The sequence below is a fragment of the Triticum urartu genome, chromosome 7A, assembly GCF_056163025.1.
Source record: "Triticum urartu cultivar PI428250 chromosome 7A, HENAU_Tu73, whole genome shotgun sequence".
NCBI lineage: Eukaryota > Viridiplantae > Streptophyta > Magnoliopsida > Poales > Poaceae > Triticum > Triticum urartu.
In genome coordinates this window covers 59851778-59874087 of record NC_141879.1, presented here as the reverse complement: position 1 = coordinate 59874087, position 22310 = coordinate 59851778, and the positions used below count along the sequence as shown (strand labels likewise).

General features: G+C 44.0%; 1 protein-coding gene across 1 annotated transcript; it reads left to right on the top strand.

Moving 5' to 3' along the window:
* Positions 1 to 6716: 6716 nt before the first annotated feature.
* LOC147957746 (F-box/LRR-repeat/kelch-repeat protein At2g27520-like) lies at positions 6717 to 7859 on the top strand. Its single transcript, XM_087536448.1, has one exon. It carries the CDS (start codon positions 6717 to 6719, stop codon positions 7857 to 7859), a length of 1143 nt encoding a protein of 380 aa, XP_087392574.1.
* Positions 7860 to 22310: the final 14451 nt, after the last annotated feature.

Below are 22310 nucleotides of genomic sequence, written 5' to 3'. Positions count from 1 at the left end.
TTATATACTAATGAATATTTTATTAAAAAACTTGTAAAATTTTGAACTTACAAGTATATATATAATTACTTTAGTATTTCTATCTTATATGCAAACACTTTTTAAATTTATACAAATATTTGTATAAGTGGTAATCGAATTTTATGGATTTTTGTTAAATTAATCGGTGGGCATTTTTTGGAATTAGATGAGCATATTTTTGTGTAATTTATTTTATTTGTATGTATATTATTTGTAATTAGTATTTCAATATTTTTCACAAATTTCTTAAAATGAAAAACATAGTGTGTTTTAGCCCATGAGTGCGGTGTATTAGTGAGAAAATGGATAAAAATCGCAACAAGGATCAAATGAATGTGGATGCAGTGGCCAGCTCATCTTGTTTTTTGCCCAAGTCGCAGGTTCAAACCCCCCGGCAGCATTTTTTGGAATTATTAAAATTCTTAATTTATGTTGTTTATGGAAAAAATATATAAGAAATGTGTATCCACCTAGGTCATCAAATGGTATCGATGTAGGGTAACTAGCCGAGCGAGCGGGATGACTCGAAGTCACCAGTCTGAATCTTCAAGGGTGCAATTTTTCATTCTAATGTAAAATTTGTGATGTTTCCCTAACAGGTTGGTCCCGTGCCTGTCATGGTTTTTCCCTTGCGGGAAAAAGATTCGAGGGTGTTTTTGCAAAAATAACACGCCACAACCCTAGTTTACACCGGGAGGTCACTAACAATGGGCCCCACGCCACGCTGTCACGTCTCGTCAGCTCCGCATGCATATTCGAACGAGTTTTGCATCGTATTTGCACACCCAAGCCTAGTTGTGACACCAGTTCAATGTATGCCGCAAGTTTTGTCACTAAAGTGATTTTCTTTTTACCAAGTTTAAGCATCGGTGGTGTAATTGACCCATTCAAAAGTTTCGTAGTCATACATATATGTGTTGGTGTCGTCGAGGGCGGAGCCAGAAAATTTAGCCATTGGGTTGACTCATTGACTTGGTGTCATGATTTGATACAAATTAACTATGTGTAAAATCTCATAATCAACGTCTTACAACAAGAGTATAGCACTAAAAGATAACATCACGAATAAGGGCACGAAGTACCGCATTTAATGCACTTTGCCTACGGCCCATGGGTGGCCTTGAATTGTCAGAGCATCTCTAGTGGCTTGTGCAAATGGTGGTCTATACCAAATTTAGACTACCACATGCCAAAAAACGTCTTCAATGGCTTGTCTATTGCGTTGTATAAAATTTAGACAATGTCCAAACTAGCTACCCGTCGTCCACATTTGGACAACCAAGCCACAATGTCTAAACCAAAAATGTTGGCTCATGAGCTCAGCCATTCACCAATTCGGAGCAATTGGAGGACGTCGGCAGGGAGGCGGTCGCGCCGGCGCTGGACACGGAGGTCGTTGCGCCTGGACCGCCGCCTCATCAGGGTTGAACCTGTTGCTATTGTTTATTTCTCGTAAATTATATAGGGTGTTGCTAGTGTTGAACCTAAAATAATTTCGCGGCTGGTTTATTTTCTCCTTTATATGTCTTGCGGATGAAAAAAAATAAATGAGAACAACTCATAAATGACCAACATAAGATTTTTAGAAAATATAGCTGCTATAAGATACTATTAAAATATATGAAAGAGAATATAGACATCATGTATATAGACAATCCGCTAGAAAACTTAGGTTGTCTAAAATAAAATCTTTTTACACCATTGTGTATATGTAGATATAGACTATCAAATTTAGACAAGCCACTAGAGATGCTCTCACATCATTATCCGGATCCGCGAGGAAACCCTTGAACCTGTGTGATAGGACGATGACGGTGCATTGGTGTCGTATTCATCTTCGAGGGCTTCATTTTTGGAGTTGGGCATTGCCGAGTGCAGTGGAAGGCCATAGTGTTGGCGTCAAGGCCTATGTGGCAATGACGATGGGAAGAGCGATGTCGGAGATGCGGCAAATGGTTGAGGTAGTTGGCTCTTCTTCGGCATGTCAGTAGGATTGCCTCGGCTTGTTTGTTTTTGTGGATCTACAGTGGTGGGGTCCTGGTGGCATATGATGCTAGACAACAACTGGTCCCCTCGGTGATCTTCCACGGCACCAGCCTTGCCTAGTTCTCTTTCATTGTTCTTCTTTAGAGTCGGAGTTGCGATGTCCTGTCGCAGGTCACTGAGTTCTAGAGCGATTTTTCGTATGACTCCACATGGCCTTTACAATGTGGGTTGGATCGACAGGTGTCTTTGATGAAGTCCAAGTTGTTTGTCAAGGTTTACCGATGGCAATATCTTCTTCTAGAGGAGTAGTTATGACGATGATGCCTGCATGTTGTCTTGACGAGGCCTTATTTGAAGAAGTGTGTGTGAGATATTTGTGTGTGTCGCTCAACGGTTTGCGATGGCTTTCATCCATTTTTTCTTTAATTAATTGAATAACTCTCTTGTACTTAATTAATGGTCAAGGCAAAAAATGAAAATGCCTCCTTTTCCAAAAAATTAAAACCGGATCTGTGACCTCTTTGAGAATCTCCATTTGATTGTTTAGATCAATCAAAGTACGCGGAATAAGAAATTAGAAAGATAGGGCGTTGCACAACAGAGAGAAGATGACTAGATGTGATGATGTGATATCGATAGTCAGCTTCGCCTTGTTCTAGTCAGCCTCGCGTTGTCGCTTCATCGCTGCACGAAACCTCAAACGGGCCTGTCACAAAGCCGATTCACTTTGTGGGCCTTTGGCCTTTCCATTGAGCGTTGCTTTCAAAATTGATGGGGTCATCCCTTATTATTTGTTGGGTTCAGAGCACATACGTATCTCTATAGCATACGTGACAAGGAAAACCCGTTGGGTTCAGTTGAACCCAATGCCAGTACGCTAGTCATGTTGGACACTGAGTCGGCTAGTCCTAGTCGATGTAATCTGTTCTATCTCTAAATTTAAATTACTACTAGTATAACGCCCATGCGTTGCCACGAGCTCTTCAAAATTTATAATCAGTATCTTTCATTTATCATCCCCTCATATTGGGTAATTATGGGGTGCTCTAATTAGAAACACAACAATCAAATATTAGGAAATTTCACCGAACGAACAACAACGAATAATACGATATCTATCAAACGAATAAAATGAGGTCATATTTTTGGTCCGTTATGCACTTCTGTTGAAAAGTGCCTATCCCTTTTAGAATCAACCCACTGTTTGCTCGCACGCAAAAAAAATACATCTCTAAAGTGGGGAACCGATCGGTGCCAAAAAGAACTCAAATTCCTATCCAATCTCGACTTCGTGCTCTTCCACTTCCATTGATAAAGATGGGACGTCAAGGGTTTTATCATGATGACCTCGAGCAGCCGCCGACATCCCTCCCCACATCTACCCCTACCCCCTGCTGCCGCTTGCACTGTCCTTGCTCCTCGAGGGAGCTAGGGACACAATGTTCTCTAGGATGGGCATGACCAGATTCACGAGGAGACCACATTCTTCCATGGGAACCCAACCAAGCACACCACCCTCCGCAACCATCCAATCCCGGCCTAACAAAGTCAAGACCCGCCATCGATCCACAAATCAGGCTCGCCGCATCCAGGTTCACTGCAAGTCTGCGACGAGTCTGTAGTCGACATCTTGACTTTGGCTATCCCTACGGAAGAATCATCGGATCCTGCTTACTTTTACCATCACTTCGTCTCTTCCCAAGGCAGCGACACCACCCAGCCAATCACCACCACCGCTTGCGGCTTGCCTACATAAAATCATGAGAAATCCCCACGGCGGTGCTGTAAGATCACCTTGGCGACCTCGACAGTGACCGACTGGTCTAATATCTAAGCTAGCCGCTCTTTGTAGAAACCAATAGAAGTAGGCATGTGACTCAGATTTGTTCTTTGGTGTGCATGCGTTTCTTGCTGCCCACCAGCTCTTGTCTACAACTCGCCTATCTCTGTACCAGCTCTTGGTCTACAACTCGCCTATCTCCATGCTCGAGATGACCAAGCTCGATGCGCAAGCCGCATATGTCTGCTAGAGCTATATCCAGGCCCTATGATTTTTGGATCACTGGCACTATGGGTGCCAGGACCGGAGTCGCCCTCATCCACCAAGTGGATCAAGGAGGCCCACCACCTAGACTCTACATCACAACATTTTGTGTTTTCCTATAAAAAGTAAAGAACCTTCTCTAATAAACGTAAATATAACCTTTTGGTTTTATAGTCTCAACTTTCCTACACTCCAATACCAGAAGGATTTCTTGGTTTTATTTAATGACCTTCTTGAATGTCATTCATTTAGAAAGGTAGTAATACAATCTGTGATATTAAGGCAAATTATTAGTCATATTAAAGTGCAAAAGGTCCTATAGGAGTCAAATCATGACTTTTATGGTTATACTGTAATTTGCTAGATCTGAGATTTATGCAAGTGTACAATTAGAGAAGAGCCAATTAAATAGATTTTCACATTCAGAATAGTACGATTAGCAGTAGCACTTCAATTTTTTCATGTTTGATCAGCTTGCTAGGTGGTTATCACTAAGCATGTTGGAACGATGAGCATAACCTAACTTAGTTCAGTACGTGTTGTTGCAAATTAGTTCAGTACATACGAAGTTGTTGCTAATTTCAATGCCTGGTTGTTGCAAGTTTCTAATGAAAAGGTACTTCAGGTCAAAGGTCAGGGAATATACACTTTTGTTATCATGGTTGTTTCCTTATAGTGAACAACTTTGATCACCACTTCAGCAGCTACTATCTATAAGAAGACATTAGCTAAGTAGATACAGGCAAAGAAAGCATGTAGGCAAAACCAGAATTAAAAACATCCTTCTCAATGGAGCTCGTGCAGTTCGGAAGACCCTAATCATCGATGAGGGACCCCTCCGATGGTAGCATGGCGTGACAATTGACGCCAATGACGACACCCAAAGCACCTTGCACAATCCATCGATCAGTTCGGAACAATCAAGCACATACCTTGCAAAGTGATGTGGATCTGAAGCAGAGGTGGGAAGGTAAAGGCTCAGGTGAGGTGGAATGAGACGTTGATATAGACGTGCACGCATGAGAATAAGGCGGTGCCCGGGATGGATCTCCATCGGAGGAGGCCGGATCCGCTGGGGAGGAGGTCGCTGTAGTACCTGCCATCTGTGCGATGGATCACGGGGCTGGCAGGCAGGGGGAGGGGATAGGAGGGAGCGGGTGGGCTAGAGCGCAGATGGCGGGTGCCCCCGATGACGGCTGGGAAGGATGGTGGAGGAGGTGGATGAGGATGGCGGCGGCGGTGTCTGCGGTTGCGCCTCGTCCGCAGCCGTGCTGGTGGTGGTCGATGCGAGAGCCGTATGGCGTCGGCCAGAATCAGGCAGGGGCGACAGAGATTTAGAGGAGAGAGAGAATGGAGGCGATGAGCGATGGGAGGAAGGGCCACCGGCGATTGGGGTGGCCTCAGATCCGCCCTCCGTGGCCGCCTATTTCATGGGACGAACACTCGTGCTCACCGTCGGGCTCGCCTTCGGCCGCTGCCTCGCCAACATTCACGACATAGAGCCCCTTCCTCCGATCCCATTTGCCAGGGAGACAGCGGCATCCTTCATCGCAGAGAATGAGTCCACACTGAGATCCCAACCAGATCGTGATTGCGCCTCCCCAAACAGCAGCGGCACATCCCACTCCATCCACGACCAACCTATATGAGGCGGAGGGTCAGTGTAGGACGCGAGCGCCGTCATCATGGACGTGGGGGACGCCGTAGGTGGGAAGGAGGCGGCGACGGCGTCTGTGTCAGGAAGATCGCACGACGGTGGCGGCGTTTACTCGAGGGGATCGAGAGGAGATGCGTTTGGTGCCGGTTGGGTTCTTTGGTGCGTGCGTGGGGATGGAGATTGTGATAGGTGATCAGGTGAGGGCGTGCCATACCTGGATCGATAGCCTTACCATACCTGGTGGTAATTTAAATTTATTACCATATTCGATATTTCCCGAGTTATGGCCTTACCATACCTGGATCGATAGCCTTTGGGGTAATTTAAATTTATTACCATATAATTACCATATTCAAAATTTCCTGAGTTATGACCTTACCATACCTGGATTGATTTATTACTATACGTGGATTAAAAATTTCCTGAGTTATGACCTTACCATACCTGGATTGATTTATTACTATACGTGGATTAATTATGATTGATTACCATAAATACGTTGGGTATTGCCGGTCAGACGAGAAAAGAGAAAAACCGGTGGGAGGGGCTGGTGGGAGGTGGGACAAAGAAAAACCGGTTGAAAATAAACCGGTTGAAAGTGGGGGACTATTCAACCAAGTCGTCTATTAGGAGTAGAGATAAAGGAAAGGAAAACTTTGAAGCCCACCTAGTATAGGGGTGGAGGAAGAAAAGGAAATCGCGCGTGTACGTGAGTTGCGGCCGTCCAGAGAAATCGGTTGTTAGTTTAGCTTTCCCTGCATGTGTATAGTCTCTCCAAGGAGCAGCCAAGCTCCTCGCTGGAAGACGGCGCGGCAGCCTAGGCTGTGTCGTCAAGGTCGAGGCTGCACCAACACATAGGCGCCGCCCTCGCTCTCTCCGTCCATTCTCCAGAGTAGAGTAAATCCCTTCAGCTTTTCTTTTCTAGGAACACTTTCCAAGCTTCGACGCATCCTACTAAATGTTTGCTTCTTCTTCATCCTCTTTTCTTGTTCCCATCTAGGAATCAGTATGCTCGTCGTCGGCTCGACTGTCTTGGACGACCTGCCCGAGTGGCTCGTCGTCGATGAGATCCTTGTCCGCTTGCCTGTCAAAGACGTACTCCGCTGCCGCGCTGTCCGCAAGTCGTGGCGTAGCGGTACTTCCACCGACGCCTTCATCCTCGGCCACCACCGCCGCCAGCACTCGCTCCCCATCATCAGACCCCTAAAGGACACCTGCCGCGTCCTCGGAGCCTCCGATGATCTAAAGCTGCGACCTGTCCTCGGATACGCATTCGCTACAATTGTACACCGTGCCACCTGTGATGGCCTCCTCATCTTGTCGCAGCAATCCAATTACTACATCTGCAACCCGGCCACCCACAAGTGGGCGTCCATGCCACATCCTCCTCAACGACAACCAAACACCATGGCTGTCAGCCTAGTCGGCTTCTATCGGCACCACCCATTTGGAGAACACCGAGTGCTATGGGTGTCATACCCAATAAACGCCGCCGCGAAGGGCGATGTAGCAGTTGAGTTGCTTGAGTACTTCGTCCTCACAGTGGGATCGGACCAGCCAAGATGCATCCAATGGCCAGCAGTTTCAGAACAAAGGTTTGTTCCTGCTATCTGGTCCTACCACTGCCCACCAATCCTCCATCGTGGTAACCTGCATTGGCTAACGGATTTCAACATAACGGTATTTGACACCATAGCTGAGACATTCCGAAAAATGAGCCGCCCAGCACAACTCGGCGATTGTGTGTCATTGTTGGATACGGGCAGCACCCTTGCTTTGTGTCGCACTGATCATAACTGTGTCACTTTAGATGTTTGGGTGTTGCAGGACTATGATGCCGAGACGTGGAGCTTTCAATTTCAGATTAACTTGTTAGCAATGGAGGCATCACCACCGCTTAATTTGACAGGGAAAGACACTCCTAAAATGGCTATGATCAACGAGCGCGAGCTGTTGATTCAGCAGTGTCCTCGCCGTATTTTGCATTGTGACATTGATGGTGTGTTTTTAGGCAATGTAGAAAGCAAAGGGCATGGTGACTTCTTGATACTTACTAGGCATCGCCTCCAAAAGGGCATGATTTCACTTCCATTGTTTGAGCCGCAAAAAGAAGTTGTGAACAAGAAGCCTCCATTCTCCTTTGTGCTATAAGATGTCGTGCTCCATCTTAATGCTTTGTTTTTACTACTTGTTTGCTGTGCGCTTGGAGAGTATCGTTTTTTTTGTCCAGTCATGTCTACGATTTGGTACTTCTAGTAGGACTGAACACTTTGGATGATGGAATCATTTGGTGCTTGTAATTTTTCATGCTACCTTGAGCATCATGTTGATGGTGTAAACAATGGAGTATCTATGCCATAGAACTGTTTTCCCCATGATTACTTTCAGTTTGCATGTTAAGAAAACACAAAAGGCATGGCGACAATTTTGCGCCCATGATTTTTTTAATTTTGCAGGAGTAAGTCACAAGATGTGCAATCTTAATCACCTTGTTGTAGTCTGCCGGAAGGCTGGTGATATTGTAGTTAGCTAGGCTGCTGTTAGCTAGTGTTATTTTAGTGTATGGTTGTGGTCTTTTGCTCTTATTGTTAGTGACTTCTTTACTGATATATTTGCTGGCGCCTCCATTCTCTCACGTACGGTGCGCAGCCGGACGAGGATGTCGGCGATGACGAGCCACTTGGGCAGGGCGTCCAACACGGCCGTGTCGCCCCTGTCCGGCATGCCGATTGCTCGCTGATATATTAATAATACCTGAAATCTTAAAAGTGCGCACGCGCTCATTGGAGAGAACGAGCGGCCGCTCTGTCACTCGCATGCATACATGCATGTATTGTCTGCTAGTGCATGTGACTACTAGCATTAAATGCGGTCAGACTTGTCAAATGTGATGAAAAACAGATCCACGTCTATTTATTTCGGGTTTTTCAAATTTTTAAAAAGTCGTATCTTTCAAACCATACGTCAGAATTTAGATCCGTCTTCACCGTTGGATTTCTCGTGACAAGATCTTTGAAACTAGATCCCACATGGGTATGTTTCGATGAAATTTTTTCGATGCCAACTTTCGTGCTATATGGTGCAACTAGTCTACTGTCCCGACCAACTTCCTAGTAGTCGTTGTGCAACCCTCCTCCCTACTCATGGATACGTAGTTTTTCACTGTTGGCACACCCTACCCCCACCTCCCCTGCAAGGGATATGTGCAACTTAGTCTATCGTTCAAGCCAACTGCCTATTAGTCAATGTGCAACTCCTTACGCTCTCTATTTGTGGACCTGTATTTTCAGTTGGCGGGACCAACAAATAGAGTTGCACATAGTCTGCTAGGTAGTTGGCCAGGGGCAATCTACGAAGTTGCACATCTCACAGGCAGGGATAGTTGAATGGTAAAAAATTGACATTCACGAGGGTTGTAAAAAGTTTGCATATAAACAGAGTGCTAAAGTTGCAAAACTCACTAGGGGGTGGTTTGGGCCGTGTGCTAGCAGGAAAACTACACATCCATGGGGTACGAGAGAAAGTTGCAAATCACAGTTAGACAGTTGGCCGTGGCAGTATACGAAGTTGCACATCCACTGTTAGGTTGTTGGTCGATGCAGCAAATAGTGAAGCACATCCACGGGCAGGGAAAAATTGCAGATCAACTACTATGCAGTTGGCCTAGGTAACAGACGAAGTTGCACATCTCATTGGAAGGAGTTAGTTTTGCACCATCAATGAGAAGGAGTTAGTTTTGCACCATCAATGAAATCTGCATGTTTATGGTATAGGAGAAAAGTTGCACATCCCTGTCAGGTAGTTGCACACCGACGACTAGGCAGTTGCACAAAACGGAGAGAAAATTGCACAATTTTTTTTCTGTCAAAACATAGCCATGCGGTATCTAGTTTCGAAGAGCATGCCACGAGGGTTCCAAAAGTGAAAACGGATCTTAATTTCGACACGCGGTTTGAAAGTTATGATTTTTTTAAAAACTGAAAACACAAATTAAATGCGTTCACATTTGTTTACATGGATGCTTTGCAATTATTTATACTCTTCACATATGTCCACACCTGTTTACTTTTTCTAATACGAGCCGGGAAGACAAAAACTTACCTTTTTCGGACGGCCACCACGGAGTGCTAGTGGGCAGCCGGCCACCGGTTAGACGCGTCCATAAATAATAATGAAAAAAACAAGCAAGATACGTGAATCAAAAAGGGGAAAGATAGAAAAATGCGACGGATATGATATTGGTATTAGGAAGCTAGCTAGGAATTGACTGCTTGAGTTGAGATTGTGCCGGCCACGTGTCATCAAACTGGATGGGTCTAAACCTCCAATGAATGAGACTCGGTCAAAAAAAATTCCAGATCCGAGAGGGTTTACTCTACTTTGGAGGGCGACGGTGTTCGTTCCAGCGTCTCTGGAGGACAGATTTCTGAGGCACTTCGGCAAGCAGTGGGCAACTGCGAGCGGAAATCTGGATGCGGAATGAGGAGCACGACCGGCGGTGGGATTCTTTTTCCTGCGCCATATTAGCACCGGTACTAATTGCCTTTGTTAATTAGAGGTGACTATTCAGGGGATGTAGCACAGATGGTAGAGCGCTCGCTTAGCATGCGAGAGGTATGGGGATCGCTACCCCACTTCTCCAAGTTTTTTTTTTCGTTTGGTTTTTGTTTTTGCAGATCTGAATTGTGCACAATATAAATTGGGAGTCCGCCGGCTGATCCGTATGAAACATCCGCCACCTCGACGGCCGTTTGATGTACGCGCGCGCAGCCGTCCGATCTACTTCTGGCGTGCGGCTCGGTCGTCTTCCCCGACCCATTAATATTCGAAACAACGGTCGAGTTTTAGAAACAAGCGCTTTGTTGCAGAATAACTTTGCAACATAGATAAGGTTGTACAAACCTTTGCGGTAGAGTTTATGTTGCAGAAAAACTTTTGCAATAAAAAGCATGTTGCGGAATTTTTCAAAAAAAAGATTATATTACGTAAAAACTTTTGCAACAAAAGAGCATGTTACGTACAAACTTCTGCAACATGGGTGTTGTTGCGGAAGGAATTTTTGCAACATAGATGGTTTTGCAAAAAAAACGTCTTTACTTTTCTGCAACATGGGTGGCACGGTCTGGCAGAGGCAAACTTCCACTAGTGAAGTTGGAAAAAAATTGTTCGTCTTCATTTTTGTACTAACATAGGTGTTGTTGCGGAAGAAATTTTTGTAACACAGATGATGTTGTAGAAAACAGGGGTCGCACAAAACCATGAGAAATAGTACTGGAGGAACTCATGCAGGACACGTGTCGTAAAGAGGAGAAGGAGGCGGACGCGCGAAAGATCCACCTGTTGAAAACCAAGCATTGTCCTTAAACTAGCTATGCCCAAGGGACCATGCACGTGAAAAAGAAAAACATGCCACGCACGGTAGCACTACCGAATCACGCGGCCGATCGGACGGTGCACTAGGCGGCGGACGCGTGCGTTATAATCAGCCAGATGAATTGAAGACTTTTTCATATAAATTCCTCTACACCAAATATTCCCATCTCTAGTGAAAACACAAAACAAAGACTGAAATTATTGAAAAATCTGGATTGTCCATCTGGTCTTGCAAGAACCCCAGAAAGAAACTTAACTGGTCAAGTTCCAGCAGTTTTCGGCTTTTCGTAGGTAAAACCGTCACCGTGTGAGCTACAAGTCTTGATGCAGACATGGATGACTTGAATTTGCATATTTACCAGGTTTATTAGAGGGAACAAAATGGAAACAGAGACGATGCATCTAGAGGTGTTGCTGCGAAAACTGTGAATCAGCAAAATTATGAGTGTGCATGATCCCCGACGACGATGGCGGTGGCGATGATGATGACGATGACGATGACGACGTACATTTTGTGTAGCTAGGGCTCAAAAACTATTTGATGGTCTGTATATTTTCGTGAGGTGGTATATACTAGCCCCTCAAGCTGATGGTGAACTTGCGGTGGTAGGACGACACCCTCTTTTGAATGTGGTGGTAGGTTAACACCAAGATAGTGCTAGGAAGAACTTGCTATGCCGTATGATCATGCATGTTTTACTTCTCTTCTGCTCCATTGTTGTTTGTGTGCTACTTTACTTGCTACTTGTGTGCTCCATTGATTTGCTGCTTCAACTCTTGCTCTTGTGCATTGCTAGGGCAAGTGGTATGCCGTGTTCATCGGTAAGGTCCCAGGGGTTTATAGTTCATGGGAAGAAGCCAGTGCACATGTGGCATCGTATAGCAACAACACACATAGAGGGTTCAAGGCTAGGCAGGCAGCAAAACAAGCTTACTCCGAGTGGGTGTGAAAGCACGACAGCACTGTTGACAATTGCAAGGTTAGAGGTGTCAAGGTGGATCGCCAGTTTGGGCCGAAGATGAAGAACTTCATCATCTTCGCCCAGTTCATCGCCATTGGTATGCTGTGGCGTTGGTGTGCTAGGTGTGGGTAAGCTCACCAACTAGGATACAAGGTAGGCACAACATGTACGCCGTATGCAACCAAACGCCGTGTTCATGTGCCGCTCGGGCCAATGCAGGCAACCAAACAAAATGCACTTGGGTATTACCTAATGCAGGGACACTAGATGCAGGCAACTAAACAACTGGCAGATGGCGTATTAGAGCCTGTTTTTGCTAAACCAGGCTGGTTTGAGAAGTGTATGCGATGCAAGCCCTGTAGCAAACGGCAACCAAATACGTCCTAAGTGACCAGAGAAACCCGAGTGGCATGAGCTACTGCTGGCGGGCACTAGGTACCAGAAAAATGTGAGAAACAGAGGAGCACCTCCTCTTTCTCGATTCCTCATGGCTATATCTCACGTTTGATCCCTTGAGCCCAGCATTTGAGGGACTGAATTTACTGATGGATACGGTAGCAGAAGCCCACTGGTGTAGATAACAGCCGGTCTTTTTACTGGAATGCTGTAATTGTGTCCTGATGTTGATACTGCATTGCCGAGATTTGGCGACTGAATAAACCAAATGCAGAACAATTTGGATACAACCTGATTATTGCTCAAGGAAACTATTATTCTTACAGTATTATGGAGAAGAATTTGTATAGTACATATGTGCAAAAACAAAACAAAACAAAAAGCAGATATTGGAGAAGTACAGAAACTATTATTCTTACAGTATTATGGGGATACAACCTGATTATTGCTCAAGGAAAGGCACACCAGGCATGGGATATGCTAAATCGAGCATACAAAGGACGGCACACCAGGCACGCAGCCATGTTCAGAATGTTGCACTGCTTTGGCTTGCAGAAAAGATATATTTGTGCGCATGTTTTTGTTTTTACTTTTATGTCTAGAAGGATTTTTCGCGTGTTTGGGAGATTTGGAGTTTGCAAAAGTGAAGTCAAGAATCAAGTTAGTTTTTCTTTACAGAGAATTGTAGAAAAAAAAAGTGGAGAAGTGGGGTATCGATCCCCATACCTCTCGCATGCTAAGCAAGCGCTCTACCATCTGAGCTATATCCCCTTTCTGTTCACTGTACAAATCCTTCCGGACGCAAGGGTCATACAAAAACAATGTTAACCAAAGCAGGTGCGGAACTACAAATGGACACCCATTTTCACTGAAGACTGTTCAATTTGGATGAAATCGTGACAATGAGTAATTCCAACTTTCTCTTCCTCTCTTATTTTTGATGCAAGATTAGTGGAATTCGTCTTGTACGCGAATATACATTTCAGACACCGGGGTTTGCCTCCCTTTCACAAAAAGAAAGAAAACAATCCAAAAACATACTCCCTCCTTAAAGAAATGTAGGAGGGCTTAGATTTGTTTACAGAGGGAGTACATTTTAGTGACTCTGCAACGTTTTCAGTGTCCGTCAATGTAACAAGAGAAGCAAAATGTCGTCGTGTGAATGTGCAGAAACAAGTATTATTACAGCATTGTGGGATACGATCTGAATTTTGTTCAAAAATATCCCAGCAAAATGCAGCAAGTCGTGTCCGGGCACATTAGCATCGCCATGTTCAGAATTCGATATCTGTCAACAAATTCAGTTTCTGCTGGTGTAAAAAATATATATTTACTCCCTGCTGATAGACTGAAACTTTAAGCAAAACAACAGAACTCAAGTTCCCACTTAGTGCAAGAACCACCACATCTGTACCGACACCATCTAACAGAGATGCAGCTAGCAAAGTTTAAGTAGTGGCCATTGTCAATGCATTTTTATAGACTAATGGCAAGTGTCATGGTCAAACAGTTTCAGAATTTCAGAATCGTGATGGCAAAGCTAATAGTTTCATATACTGTCTTTTTTTAGAAAAGGAGGTTAAACCCCCGGCCTCTGCAATAGTTTCATATACTGTCAGAAGAAGAAACCAAGCCTAGCTAAGCAGAAACTCAAGACTGCATGCTGAGTTTTTCAGAATCCACATCTCAACGAAAGGAACTGGATTCTAATGTCATCGCGTCCGAGGCGGTGACACTTCTGAAGAGGTGGACAGGAAGGCGACTTCTAGGGCGGTGTCTCTCTACTCTGCATCGACATCCGCATACCGCAGCACCGTGTGGGCTGAATTAGCATAAAACTCTTGGACTGGTTTGGGTTTTCATGCGTAACTGGTGCTGCAACAAGTTTAGACAAGAATATAAAAAAGAAAAACACAAAACTCAAGGTTAAAACACAAAATGTTCAGAATTCGATCTCTGTCAAAACACAAAATTCAGTCTGCTGATGAACTAAAACTCTAAGTAGAACAACAAAACTCAAGTGCTCAACTCATTGCAAGGACCACCACATCTGTGCTTCATCTAAGAAAAAAATGCTGCTAGCAATGTTGAAGTACTGGCCATTGTCAACTCATTACAGACAAATATATGTCACGCACCATTTTCGAACAGTTTCAGGATTTTAGAACCGCGATGACAGAGCAAATACTTGCCCTACTGTCAGTTGAGGAAAGCAAGTTTAGCTAGCAGAAACACAAGAAACTGCTGGGTTTTCATGAACCCATATCTCAACAAAAGGAACTGGGTTCTAATGTCATCGTGTCCGAGGCGACGCTGCTTCTGAAGAGGTGGACAGGAAGGCGACTTCAAGAGGTCCTGGCTCTGGTTTCTATCTACTCTGCATCGACATCCGCGTACCGTAGCGCCGCGTGGGCTGAATTAGCAGAAAAATAGATAAGCAGTTAGGCATCATGTGTCATAGGTACTGCAACAGGTTCAGATAACACAAGATCAAAAAGAAAGATGATGTACAAAACCTCAGAACAATGTAGAGAATGTGCTGTGGAACAGAACCTGAATTTTGTCCACGCGTTACTCGAAACAATTACAGTAGGCTAAAAAACAGAAATATTTATCTTCTCTGTGAAACTGAACTAGGCAGACTAAACTGGTTTGGGTTTTCAAGTTCCCAAGTATTCCACTAGCTAGCTACCGGCACATATATGGTATTAAACAGAATAACTGGATCATCTGAATCAAAGCAGAGCAGAATGGAAAGCAATACTCTCCATATCAAGTTTCAGTGTGGATTTTAGCAACTGTCACGATGTCTACAATCCGAAAATTGTTCAGAGTCTTGAGACCATTACCAAGTCAGAACTCGTAATTAACTGAAACAGATTAGCAAAAGTTTCAGACTAGACCGGTTTTAGTAAATTCTCATAATTTTTAGACTAGCAGAGTACTCCAGCAGAGGAGAGGCAGATTGGCAGTCAACTGAATTGAGAATCAAAATATCCGAACAACTGAAGCCAAAGGAGAAGTTTATGGCTTCTCACCATGCGAGCCGGCGTTGACGACGATGACGCGGAAGTCCTGCTCGCTGCTGGGCAGGTCGACGACGAGTGGGAGAAGGCGGACACTGCGGGCAGGGAGGCATATGACGATGTCGGGGATGCCCTCCATGCCCGACTCCACGGACAGATGCAGGGCCAGCTTGGTGCTGAGGCGGAGCAAGGACCTCCCATCGAATGGGTACCAGCCATCGGTGACACTGTCCTCATCGGCGTTCAGCCACACGTATTCGATCTCCCGCGATGTCAACGTGGCGACGGGGAGGGGAACCTGCAGTTGGAGTTGGGTTGCAAAGAATGAAAGAACCATCATCACATCAAAGAACCGCTCCCATCCCAAGCAATCGAAATTTACACGATTTGCAATCAAATTCCGATGCATCTTCGCGCAAATTCAACTATCCAAGAACCAAATTCGTGCAAATTCGGGAAGAATCAAGAAGCGGACATGGCATGGCGGACTTACCTCTGCCGGAAGTTCAGGCGGAATCGCCATGGCGGGGATGGGCTCCACGACCCTGTTCATCATCGTGCTGATGACCTGGGTGTCCTCGGCGCTGACACCATTGCCACGGTAGTGGCCGAGCACTTCAGTGGCGAGGAGACATCCCCCGTTGACGTTGCGAAGGTGCACGCCGTCTCTGCCCTGCATCCGGAATACGCGCTATAGAAGGGCATTCATCTCCGGATCGTCCTGCTCGACGTCGCCATCCGAATCCGTATCATCGTAGTTGCGCTGCTTGACGCGGAGCCCGCGGCCGACCAGCGCCCGCGCATCCATGGCGGCGAGGTAGCGGCCGTAGGCGGCGCTGCAGAGGAGCATGTGCGGGCCATAATCATCCAGGTTGTGTAACTCGACTACCCAAGCCGAGTTCACCGACGCCTAGCGGTCCTGGAGGGATACGCTATCTCCGTCCTCGTCGGCGTGGAGGTACCTGCCGAGCAAGGTGCCCCGCAGCCGCACGTGCTGGCCCTCGACGAAGTGCTCCATCGGTCGTCGGTGTTGGACCGCTGGAGAGCAAAGGCGTCGGGGCCCTGCACGGCGAAGAGGGGGAGAGGGAGGTGGGGAGGATGGGTTCTTGGTTTCTTGGCGCTCCAGCGAGGGGAAGAAGGGGAGAAGCCAAAGCTGTTGGTTGTCGGTTATGTTCGGGCGCCAAGCCGGAGTATTTCAAGGTGGGTGACGGACGAGAGGAGATTTCGCACAAATGGGCCGGCCCACTTTATACGAGACCAAATTTCTATTTTTTTTCCTTAGGTTTTAGTCAGGGTTTTCACCCCCAAAACACCGATTTGAGAAGCTACATATTTTAAAAATCTTTTTAAAAATTATACGAAAATGATAAATCCCGAACGTTCGGATTTTAAGCACGACAACCCGAAAGTTTTTCATGGCAACTTTAGTTCACGCGAGGTTGTCAAATATGACAATTTTCTGACAAAAAAGAAACGAACTGGGACAAAGTTATCATGTCTTAACAATTAAACTTGCCACCTAGCGTCAACTAAAGTTGCCATATGATTTGTTTTCGAATTCAGAACAATGTTTTTGAATTATGATTTTTTTAAGTGAATTTTTTTGAAAAGCGTGAAGATTTTATGAAAATGTGAACATTTCTCAAAATCGCAAAAAAATTCAAATTCTGAATAGGTTTTGAACTGTGAACAAGTTTTAAATTCCTTTTTTTGAATTGTGAACAAATTTTAAAAAACATGGTTCCAAACAATGTTTTTTAGTTGTGATTTTTTTCCAAAATGTGAATAAAACATTTTTTGAAACACGTGAAAAAATTGACGCCCTTCGCCTCCATGAGCTATGCCGTTCGAGTTACACCGCTAGAAATTCATACACACACAGATAATCATGAACAACCACACGTGACGCCCAACCTGTAGCCGAATAACCCCACCCCCCCCCCCCCCCCCCCGGCCACAAACAAATGTCGTTCGTGGTGTTCTAGAGGGAAACAACCGCCACACCACCATCGCAAACAAAGTGGTCAACATGGGATTTTAAGGGAGTGGCCAACTCGGCCGGCAACAAGCCTGACCTTCCTCCGAGATCATCCCAAATATGATACCAACTGTCACACGTCTTGCCATCGAGAGATCGTGACATGAGCCAACACACATAGCTGCACAAATTTTGAATTAAATCAAGAACGGAGAGTAGAATAAAAATGCAAGAGGTAGAACAAACAAGTTTTTCCCCTTCATTTCTTTTCTGCACTGTTCTTTTGTACGTACGACCTAGTCATGTGCCAAGATCGGCTTACAGTTGGACCCCAATTGAACACCCTTACAGTGTTATAGGTTTCGCAGTGCCCATGTTCCTCCTTGCATAGTACGCCAAGGTTTTTCCCCTCATCTTGCATTAGGATTTCGATGCCTCGCCATGAGGTCGCTAACTGCTTTCTTCCCGAGGAAGCCTTGCATAGTACAAAACATGTTTTTTGTCAGTTTATCCTTGCCCCTTTCAGATCGTTCTTGTCTTCATGGCATTACTGTAATCGCCTACTTTGCTGAGTTTCAAGGGAACTCAGCAGCGCATTTGCCGAGTTCCACCCTCGACGAATGGACTCGGTTGACTGGGTCGACAATCATTAATATTGTCGAGTTCTTTTTATCGGGAACTCAGCAAAATGTCATATAACTACTGCCGAGTATGTAAAAGGTAGAACTCGTCAAACTGAGGGTGACAGACGGGATATACCGTTAATGGTGATGGCACGTGACACGCATGCTTGCAAAGTTATTTTTGTTGCCGAGTTTCTTTTAGGCACTGGGAAATGATGATGTTTGCCGAGTTGTTCAATACTACCGAGTTTTATTATTGGTGTACACAACATATGTCCTCCACTACCGATCTCCCGATAAAAGAAACTCGACAAACCTTGAGAACTTGGCAAACGCAATTCCAGTAGTGTGTCTAGAGTGTCGGATATTTCAAACTACTCCCTCCGCCCAAAAATACTTGTCGCTCAAACAGAACGAAACTGAAGTAGCAGCATTTTAGATTAAAAAGGAGTCAAATACACCACCGATGCTTAAACTTGGCGAGGAAAATCACTTTAGTACCAAAACTAGCGGCATACATTAAACTGGTGTCACAGCTTGGCTCATCGTGCAAATAAGATGTAAAACTCGTTTGTATATGCATGTGGCACTACCGAGGCATGACAGTGACGTGGGGGCTCATTTTCAGTATCGGGCGATGTAGACCAGGTGTGTGGCGTGTTTTTTTGCAAAAACACCCCTGACTTTTATTTTTCATGCAAAAAAGAAAACTTGACAGTTGCGGGACCCGCATGTCAGCGAAAACGCACAAGTTTTGTTAGAATGAAAAATTACATGCTCGAGGAATCAAACCGCGACCAAAAGCAAACTGATGCGCACAGCTAGCCAACCCACCACGATAACGCTTGATGTCCTATAAGCATACTCAGTTCTTATATTAAGGACATAAATTAAGAGTTTTAATTCCAACAAAAAAATATGCGGTCATGAGGGTTCAAACACGGGACCCGAGGCACACAAGCTGACGGACCTGCCACCCCAACAAAGGCATTTTAGTATCTACATCGGATTGTTACTTTTTGGGTCGCGCTAACTGCCACACGTGTGGTGCGAAGGGAGACGCACCACACCTCTCTAATGTAAACAGACTGCCATCTCATCGCATGCTTGCATGCAGGAATCTTTTTAGATTTTTAGTTTTTAAAATGTTTTATCTCTTAAACGAAAAATCCGATTGAAAATTCGTTTTCACCATTAAATCCCTCGCGATGAGATCTTCAAAACTAGATCCCATGTTGATATGTTTTGATGAAAAAAAAATTTAAATTAAAAGTTGCCATGTCTATTGCATATGAATTGTCATGATGTTTACACTGAAGTTGCCATGATATGTTTCAGCTATTTTCTTCTACATTTAAAAGTAAATTTTGACATTTAAGAAACGGGGAATTAAGAAACTAGACTTGCCATGAACCATAAACTAAAATTGTCATGATACATGCACGTAAAATTGCCATGGTTCATACAAAAAATATTTTCATGGTCAAAGTACTGGAGTTGCCATCATTAAAATACTAAAATTGCCATGATCTACAAACTAAAATTGCCACATGGCAACTTTAGTTTAAGCCATATGGCAACTGCAGTGTAAACATCGTGGCAACTTCTGGCAAAAAAAAAAATTCGTCGAAACATATCAACATAGGGTCTAGTTTTAAAGATCTCGTCGAGACGGATTTAATGGCGAAAACGGATTTTTAGTTCGCTTTTTTATTTAGGAGATACAACATTTTTAAGCCGAAAACCAAAAAAAATTCTGCAGATGTCATCTATTCATACGTGGCGAAATGAGTGATGATGGAGACGTGTGGGTGATGTGCAAATGCCCACACGTGTGGGCATTAACATTTCTGTACTTTTTATGTCTACAACCGACCGCGCCCATGGGCGAAAATAGACTGCCGTTAGTGCGGCCCATTTTCAACATGTGTTTTGTTTTTCTTCTATTTTGGAAAATTGTAAAAAGAATACGATAATCCTAATTATAAATAATATACATATAATTGTACATACATCTTCATTTGAGAATCTCCAGATGACACATTAGGTTCATATTTTTTTCCCATACATATATTTGTTTTTATTTAATTTATTTTTCAAAACACACAAACTTTATCAAAACACATACAAACTTTTAAAGCAAAATTTAAAAAAATCTAGCATGAAATTTTTATATACTAATGAATATTTTATTAAAATACTTGTAAAATTTTGAACTTACAAGTATATATATAATTACTTTAGTATTTCTATCTTATATGCAAACACTTTTTAAATTTATACAAACATTTGTATAAGTGGTAATCGAATTTTATGGATTTTTGTTAAATTAATAGGTGGGCATTTTTTGGAATTAGATGCGCATATTTTTGTGTAATTTATTTTATTTGTATGTATATTATTTGTAATTAGTATTTCAATTTTTTTCACAAATTTCTTAAAATGAAAAAACACAGTGTGTTTTAGCCCATGAGTGCGGTGTATTAGTGAGAAAATGGATAAAAATCGCAACAAGGATCAAATGAATGTGGATGCAGTGGCCAGCTCATCTTGTTTTTTGCCCAAGTCGCAGGTTCAAACCCCCACGGCAACATTTTTTTGGAATTATTAAAATTCTTAATTTATGTTGTTTATGGAAAAAATATATAAGAAATGTGTATCCACCTAGGTCATCAAATGGTATCGATGTAGGGTAACTAGCCAAGCGAGCGGGATGACTCGAAGTCGCCAGTCTGAATCTTCAAGGGTGCAATTTTTCATTTTAATGTAAAATTTGTGATGTTTCCCTAACAGGTTGGTCCCGTGCCTGTCATGATTTTTCCCTTGCAGGAAAAAGATTCGAGGGTGTTTTTGCAAAAATAACACGCCACAACCCTAGTTTACACCGGGAGGTCACTGACAATGGGCCCCACGCCACGCTGTCACGTCTCGTCAGCTCCGCATGCATATTCGAACGAGTTTTGCACCGTATTTGCACACCCAAGCCTAGTTGTGACACCAGTTCAATGTATGCCGCAAGTTTTGTCACTAAAGTGATTTTCTTTTTACCAAGTTTAAGCATCGGTGGTGTAATTGACCCATTCAAAAGTTTCGTAGTCATACATATATGTGTTGGTGTCGTCGAGGGTGGAGCCAGAAAATTTAGCCATTGGGTTCACTCATTGACTTGGTGTCATGATTTGATACAAATTAACTATGTGTAAAATCTCATAATCAACATCTTACAACAAGAGTGTAGCACTAAAAGATAACATCACAAATAAGGGCACGAAGTACCGCATTTAATGCACTTTGCCTACGGCCCATGGGTGGCCTTGAATTATCAGAGCATCTCTAGTGGCTTGTGCAAATGGTGGTCTATACCAAATTTAGACTACCACATGCCAAAAAACGTCTTCAATGGCTTGTCTATTGCATTGTGTAAAATTTAGACAATGTCCAAACTAGCTACCCGTCGTCCACATTTGGACAACCAAGCCACAATGTCTAAACCAAAAATGTTGGCTCATGAGCTCAGCCATTCACCAATTCGGAGCAATTGGAGGACGTCGGCAGGGAGGCGGTCACGCCGGCGCTGGACACGGAGGTCGTTGCGCCTGGACCGCCGCCTCATCAGGGTTGAACCTGTTGCTATTGTTTATTTCTCGTAAATTATATAGGGTGTTGCTAGTGTTGAACCTAAAATAATTTCGCGGCTGGTTTATTTTCTCCTTTATATGTCTTACGGATGAAAAAAAATAAATGAGAACAACTCAGAAATGACCAACATAAGATTTTTAGAAAATATAGCTGCTATAAGATACTATTAAAATATATGAAAGAGAATATAGACATCGTGTATATAGACAATCCGTTGGAAAACTTAGGTTGTCTAAAAGAAAATCTTTTTACACCATTGTGTATATGTAGATATAGACTATCAAATTTGGACAAGCCACTAGAGATGCTCTCACATCATTATCCGGATCCTCGAGGAAACCCTTGAACCTGTGTGATAGGACGATGACGGTGCGTTGGTGTCGTATTCATCTTCGAGGGCTTCATTTTTGGAGTTGGGCATTGCCGAGTGCAGTGGAAGGCCATAGTGTTGGCGTCAAGGCCTATGTGGCAATGACGATGGGAGGAGCGATGTCGGAGATGCGGCAAATGGTTGAGGTAGTTGGCTCTTCTTCGGCATGTCAGTAGGATTGCCTCGGCTTGTTTGTTTATGTGAAGTCGAATCTGCGGTGGTGGGGTCCTGGTGG